Raw genomic sequence first — 6,743 nt, 5'->3', positions numbered from 1 at the left:
ATCTCTGTGAGTTTGAGGCCAGCCTGGTCTACAAGAGCTAGTTCCAGGACAGGCTCTAAAACTACAGCTAAATGCTGTCTCAAAAAATAAAATAAAATAAAAAATAAATTAATTAATTAATTAAAAAAAATTACTGGTGAATTTAAGGTCAGCATGAGACCCTGTCCCAGAAAACAACCAACAAAATACAGAAGGGAAAGGGACAGAGATGGTGTGTGTGTGTGTGTGTGTGTGTGTGTGTGTGTGTGTGTCTGAATGGAGAAGAGAGGTCAGACCATAGCCAGGCAACAGCGGACACAACAGCCGAGGCCTCCTTCCATCTGAAGCAGGCCTAGGACCGAAGGTGTGGGATATCCACAGGGGCTGTGCCCTAAGGATCGGTCAGACCTCAGCCTCTGCTGTTTGTTAAAGTATTTACAGACCTATCACTAAAGTTCACACACCTCACCTCCAGCATCCTGGCAAAGGAATAAAATCTTCACACGAGCAAGATCTTTAGCTCTCTAGCCGTGTGTAAGCCTTCTGCGTTTAAGGAGCACTACCCTGAAATCCTTTTATTTATTTTTTACTATTACTATTTATGAATTCGACACTTATGGAATACCTTCTTAGCAAAGACTTACTGTGTCCCTGGAAGTATAATTCTTTTTCCTTAATTATTTATTTAAACTCTTTTTTTTTAAGATTTATTTATTTATTATGTATACAACATTCTGCCCGCACGCCAGAGGAGGGCGCCAGATCTCAGTACAGATGGTTGTGAGCCACCATGTGGTTGCTGGGAATTGAACTCAGGACCTCTGGAAGAGCAGCCAGTGCTCTTAACCTCTGAGCCATCTCTCCAGCCCTTATTTAAACTCTTAAATAGCTGTTCATACACGTCGTTTTGGGGTTGAAACAGGGAGGAGAAATAGCAGCTATCTCAGAGAAATGTCTTATGCTAAGTGAAGAATTCTTGTGCCTCTATGGGGGGGTGGGGGGAGTAGGGGGGGGGGATGGTCTCAGCAAGCAGGTGAAAAGCCCTGACGCTAAACCTAGAGCAGCCTGGACGGCAGGAGGTGGGGGCGGGGGAAGAGGCGGGGCTCCAAGCCCACATTGGTTGGCCGGGTTCCCTCTCTCCGCCGTCGCCGCTCCTTGCAGGTTCCGGCGGGCAGTCAGGAGGAGGCACTCCCGGGCATGCGCGCGCGCGCACTTGCGGCTTCGCTCCCACCCACCCACCCCGAAGCCCCCCGGAAGGAGTCTCTCTGAGAACTGCGCTTAGGTCCACCTACAACCTTCTTCGGCGGTCTTCCCGACGGTTCCCGCCTCAGCCCCGCCCCCATGGACTCACCAATCGCTGTGCGCTTGGAGCAGAAGTGGGTGGGGCCTAGGGAATTCGAAAGAAGCTCCGCCCCTCGGGAGCCTATTCCCGGGAACTGGGAGGTTGTGGAAGAAAAGCATCCTGCGTGGACGGTGAGGCGGGGTGGGAAGTGTAAACGGAGTGTACGCCGGAGGTGTGGCGGGGATGTGGTGCCGGGAAGTGGAAAGGTGGCGGGGGAAGTGGCGGGGGCGGGGGATCCCGGATAATAACATGGGGGAGGAGGAATGTGCAGAGGAGAGGCAGATTCACAATCAATCAGGTGTTGGGGCCCGAGCTCTCTGCACCTTTCCCGAAAACAACGGGCTAGTTTCAGGTGCACGTGCTGTTTCTTGGATCTTAGTTTACCACCACCATGCCTCCCCACCCCAGATAGTGCACCCTGAGTCTAGATGGGGGCGTAGGGCAGGATGATAGACACCCGAGGTAGGATTGTTGTCTTTCCTGCTCAGGTCTAAACTGATTTCGCTTCTGCTGCCTGGGCATGGAAGAGTTGAAAGAAGGTAAGGAAGCCTTGGAGGGGAGAATGAGGCCCCGAGAGTCTGCAGGGACTGATAGCTGACTTTTATTCTCATCCCTTCAGATGTCAAGTTCATTGTGGATGAGACCTTGGACTTTGGAGGGCTGTCCCCATCTGACAGGTACCAGCTCTTTATCCTCACTATTTTTCTCCAACGATACACCTTTAACTATAACCCTTTACTGTTAACTTATTGGCCTCTAGAGCTGGAGTTGGTAATATAGCAGCGTACAGTGCACTCTGATGCCACCAGTATGGAGGAATTGGGCCTCTAGGACACAGCTTGGATGCTGGTGGGGAGAAGATGGAGTTACATTTAGAAGCTGATGTAAATGAAAGGTAGATGTGCCTGGGCATGTTGAGGCATGTCCATGGAATGCATGGAGTGTGCAGACCACCCCCCTCCCAGGATAGACATGAGTGAGTGTGTGTGTGTGTGTGTGTGTGTGTGTGTGCATGCGTGTGTGAACACACATACACACACTCACACAGAGGAGGTGGAAGCAGAGAGGATTTTGAATTTGAGATCATTCTGGTCTACAGAGTTGAGACCTTGTCTTGGAAAATGGGGAGCAGGGAAAAGAAAATAGGAGATGCTAAAGGCTTGCTGGGCCTCCACAGAACCAGGCATTGCATGTAAAGGCAGTTCTCATAGCCAGAATGGAGTCGGGGTTTGGGACGGTCCCTGGCTCTACTTCAGGCATGCCTTCTGCAATCTTTTGTGTGCTTTCTCAGTCATGAGGAGGAAGACCTAACAGTGTTGGTGAGTCCAGAGAAACCACCCCGACGGGGCCTCTCTCACCGGAGTAACCCGAACACAGAAGCTCCCGCTCTCCAGAGTGTGAGGTTCAGTCTGGGCCCGCTCAGCCCAGAGAAGCTGGAGGAGATCCTTGATGAAGCCAACCGCCTGGCAGCTCAGCTAGAGGAGTGTGCCCTGCAAGATCGGGAGGGTGCAGGTGCTGGCCCTGGGAAACCCAGCTCCAGAGGGAAGCCCAGCCCTCGGCGGGAGACGTTTGTCCTGAAGGACAGCCCTGTCCGGGATCTGCTGCCCACTGTGAGTTCTTGGAGCACACCGTCCCCAAGCAGCCTAGCCGGACTCCGAAGCAGTGATAAGAAGGGGTCAACCAGGGCTGCTCGGGTGGCAGCTGGAAAGAAGCTTCCCGTCACAAAAAAGGTGAGTGTGGAGGGTTGGATTGCATGTGTGCCCCTAGACAAGGTGCCCCAGACAATGACGGCACAGAAGTGGTCCCCTCACTGGTCAGAGGGAGAAAATTAATCTACCCGTGGAATTGTTGGGATTAAGTGAGTTGGGTTGGAGGTGGAGTTGGGTGGGTGGTGTCTGCCTAGCATTTACGAAGCCCTGGATTTGAGCCCCAACATCACGTAAATGCATATGATAAATGGAAATGTCTAAGTATATCCTGTAATCCCAAGACTCTGGAGGTAGAGCCAGGGAGACCAGGAGTTCAAGGTCATCCTTGAGGGGCTCTCTGCTGAGTTTGAGACCAGCCTGGGCCACATGACTCCCTTGTTTCAAAAAGCAGCAATAGGCTAATGGGATGGATCAGTGAGAAAAGCCCTTTCTACCAAGCCTGATGAACATGGGTTCAAACCTTGTGACCTGCATGACGAGAACTGACTCCCACAAGCTGTGCTCTGACCTCTGCATGTATATTGGATACATGTGTATGTCACACACAATAAATATAAAATGACTTTAAAAGAAAGAAAACACCTACCGCAGATCTTGTTGGCAGCGAATCTCTTCCTCGCTGGTTCTAGACAACGGCCCGCCTCCCACGTCTTTTCAGAACACATGCTGTCTCCTTTCTAGTCCTTTCTCGTTCCTTGCTCTGTTTCAGGAATCGCCCACTTGCAATCTGTTCCCTGCATCCAGAAGCCCAGCGCTCTCTCCTCTTGCACAATCAACTCTTCCTCTCCGGCGGAAAACTGGGCCCAATGCACGGACAACAGCAAGTGAGACCCGGGCAGCCAAGATATGGATGACGCTGGTATGGAGGGGAGGAGAGGTGGGACTCACCCAGAAATGTCTTCACTCCCCTCCACAGGCCCACCAGTCCCGGTCAGACCAGTCCTAGCTCCACAGCCCTCAACCAGCAACTCTCAGTGTTCAACCCGACTACAGGGAGCAGCTGCTAAGTCTTCCGGTCGCTTACCGGTTCCCTCAGCCATCCCCAGGCCTGCCACACGAATGCCGCTCACTGGCCGGAGTGTACCACCTAGCAAAAGTGCCCAAACTCCAGAGTCTCTCTCAACTCGGAAAGGGCTTCCAAGTGCCGTAGGGCACAGAGGTAAGATAAAATAGGTGTGTGGTCAGGCTAGGCATGGTGGCCATGTCTGTAATCTCAGCACTTGGAAGGTAGAGGCTGGAGAATCAGGAGTTCAAGGTCAGCCTTAGTTATTAAAACCATGCCTAAAAAAAAAAAATAGAGCTGGGCATGGTGGTGCATGCCTTTAATGCCAGCCCTTGGGAGGCAGAGACAGGCAGATTTCTGTTCAAGGCCAGCATAGTCTACAGCATAGTCCTACATTCCAGGACAACTATAGCTATATAGAGAGACCCTGTCTCAAAAAACAAACAAAATAAAACATTAGGTAGAAGAACATGTGTTGTGCCCAGCTTGGCCTTCGCCTCCTACGGCTGTAATTCCATCGTCCTTGTAACCCCGCTTGCCGGCAGGAAAACGGAGTTCAGGAGGCGCAAGCTTCCATCCAGTCTTGCCTTTTGAGAAGGGCAACAGAACTTGGCTCTGATTCGTCTCTTCTTCATCCCTACCAAGCTCCTGTTCCCCAGAGAGCGAATCTTCCAACCACCAGAGCCCCCCGAGGCAGGACGCAGCCCCTCAGGAAAGCTGCAGTCCCTGGACCTACTAGGTAAGACTGGTCTCTCTGCCCTCGCCAGCTGGGCCTCCAGGCTGCTGTGCACAGCATCCTTGAATTCTGTGTGGAGTCGGGAAAAGAGGGGAGAGAGGACCTGCCCTTTCCCATCCTGAGGGGCTTGAACTTGGTGGGGTACCAGGAGGGCATGAGAGGAAGAGTACTCCAGAGCATTTCCTCCGTCTGTCTCTTCAGGTAAAAAGACTGGACAGCAAGCACATGTTCAGTAAGGAACCACTACACTTCCATCCTAGCCATTGAAGTCTGGCCCCTCCCCCCAGCAATCCCTGACTCCAGGAGGTTCTTGCCCAGAGACTGGAGGAAGAAGTGCCTCTAGGGTTGATCTCCGAAGTAAAGCCCATGGAGGGTGGGGTGGGTTGAGTTTGAGGAGACTAAAACCCCTCCCACCCTGGCTGAAAGAAGAGAGGAGAAGTCACTTGCCGGTGGAGAAATTCACAAACTAAATGAGAAACGCGGGCAGAGTGACCTGCCTCCTCCCATCCCCACTGGTGGTCAGCCTAGAGAGCTTGACCTTCTTCCCAGACTGTGGCTCGCTGGCCACGTACGTGAGCGGCCTCCATGGTCTCTAGAAGAGGTCTTCCTGAGCCGTTTCCCCCACTGGATTCTGGCCTGTCTGGAGAGGCCAGGCAGGCACCTGGCACGCAAGGCTTATTTGCTTGCTGTGAATTCTGACTCCTCACAGGCTAATCAACGAGAAGCTTACTCGTCAGTCTGTATTTTTCTTCAATAAAATTAATTTTTTTATATATATTTTTTCTGTGTATCTGAAAGTAGATCCTAATAGATTGAAGTAAACCTCTGTGTAACTGTAAGGTGAGCTGGGCTGCAGCACTTGGTCCTAGGGTTTTGACCCCTCTGTTTATCCTACTGTGACTGGGATCAAGCATTTAGAAATGTCTGTGGTGCCCTTATATGGTAACTCAGACGGAGTGAACTCATTTAGAATAAGCACACGCACAGTGGTGGGCACTTGGGGAACAAGTCCAGCTTAGGACCTCCAGGGTTTTGTAACCTTTGACTTTTGCAATCAGAACTAAATCGATTCCTTATGAAGAAGAAGCTTCCCCAGAGGCAGCTGAGCCATGGAAAAGGGGACAGCTGACAACTGTCTCCCCCCGTGCCCATATGCCCACGAGTGTCCTCCTTAGGCCTTTGGTGCACCTTCCCATATTGCATAAATGCGGAGGCCCCACATTTAGGGACCTCCATTTCTTTTCCTTTTTGTGACTGACCTTAAGATTCATTTAACACACCAGTAAGCACACAACGGCTACACACACAGCGGCAACTGCCTCTACCTTCTCCTTTCCCTGAGCCCCCACAGTCACTGAAATTCTGAGAACTGGTAGCGGGCGGGAGGATACACAGGTGCCATGTGTTTCGTCCTGGAGAACCTTGGCATGAGGCAATAAAGCCTCAGGTGTGTTCCCCAGCCTCCTGCCTACCTCATCTTCCCTTAGTCAGCTTGTCCAGGGGCTTGGTGCTAATGAGAGTTTGGGGGAGTTCTACTAGGTGGGCCATAGAGAGGGCAGGCTTACCAACCAGTCAGTAGCTGAGTTCCCTGATTTCCTGGGGTCTTCTAGGATTTGCTTGTCCTGTTTTCCAGTCTGGGCCTCCATCCTCTGAGAGGCCACCACACAGAACTCAGGGAACAGGAGTAGCTGCTCTGACAGACATCTAGTATCAAACCTAAGAACACATACCTAAGTATGGCCAGAAGGGGGCAGGTTTTTTGTTGTTGGGGGGGGGGTTGTTTTGTTTTTTGATCTAAGTCCCTGTGGGTGCGGAGAAGCAAAGCCAGACACAGACCCCTGGGCTGCTGCCACCTGGTGGCTGGAGCCGGCAAGGCATGTTCCCCTCTCACACTGGGTCAATCTTGAGTTTCTGCCTCCACCCAATGTTACTCCAGCCCTGCTGAAGTGGCTGCCATTCATGTGGTAGTGCCTA

The 6,743-nt window shown here is 51.8% G+C and overlaps 1 protein-coding gene across 3 annotated transcripts; it reads left to right on the top strand.

Annotated features, from left to right (window-relative positions):
* Positions 1-1,242: 1,242 nt before the first annotated feature.
* Psrc1 (proline and serine rich coiled-coil 1) lies at positions 1,243-5,532 on the top strand. 3 transcript variants are annotated; one of them, XM_075981605.1, is made up of 9 exons: positions 1,426-1,452; positions 1,810-1,860; positions 1,941-1,998; positions 2,082-2,216; positions 2,613-3,051; positions 3,740-3,854; positions 3,947-4,189; positions 4,679-4,772; positions 4,971-5,532. In XM_075981605.1, exons 4-9 carry the CDS (start codon positions 2,182-2,184, stop codon positions 4,972-4,974), a joined length of 930 nt encoding a protein of 309 aa, XP_075837720.1. In that variant the 5' UTR covers positions 1,426-1,452; positions 1,810-1,860; positions 1,941-1,998; positions 2,082-2,181; the 3' UTR covers positions 4,975-5,532. The 3 variants fall into 3 exon arrangements, with proteins under 3 accessions (XP_075837719.1, XP_075837718.1, XP_075837720.1); XM_075981603.1 differs by lacking the exon at positions 2,082-2,216 and having other exon boundaries at positions 1,245-1,452; XM_075981604.1 differs by lacking the exons at positions 2,082-2,216; positions 4,971-5,532 and having other exon boundaries at positions 1,243-1,452; positions 4,679-4,776.
* Positions 5,533-6,743: the final 1,211 nt, after the last annotated feature.

This window comes from Microtus pennsylvanicus, chromosome 7 (assembly GCF_037038515.1).
Source record: "Microtus pennsylvanicus isolate mMicPen1 chromosome 7, mMicPen1.hap1, whole genome shotgun sequence".
NCBI lineage: Eukaryota > Metazoa > Chordata > Mammalia > Rodentia > Cricetidae > Microtus > Microtus pennsylvanicus.
The sequence above is the reverse complement of the archived record's forward strand: the minus strand, read 5'-3'. Positions and strand labels throughout refer to the sequence as shown.

Coding starts and splice junctions, on each gene's coding strand:
- Psrc1 (XM_075981603.1), top strand. Junction 3,855..3,946: donor CAATGCACGGACAACAGCAA/GTGAGACCCGGG, acceptor TCCCCTCCACAG/GCCCACCAGTCCCGGTCAGA. Junction 4,190..4,678: donor AAGTGCCGTAGGGCACAGAG/GTAAGATAAAAT, acceptor ATCCCTACCAAG/CTCCTGTTCCCCAGAGAGCG.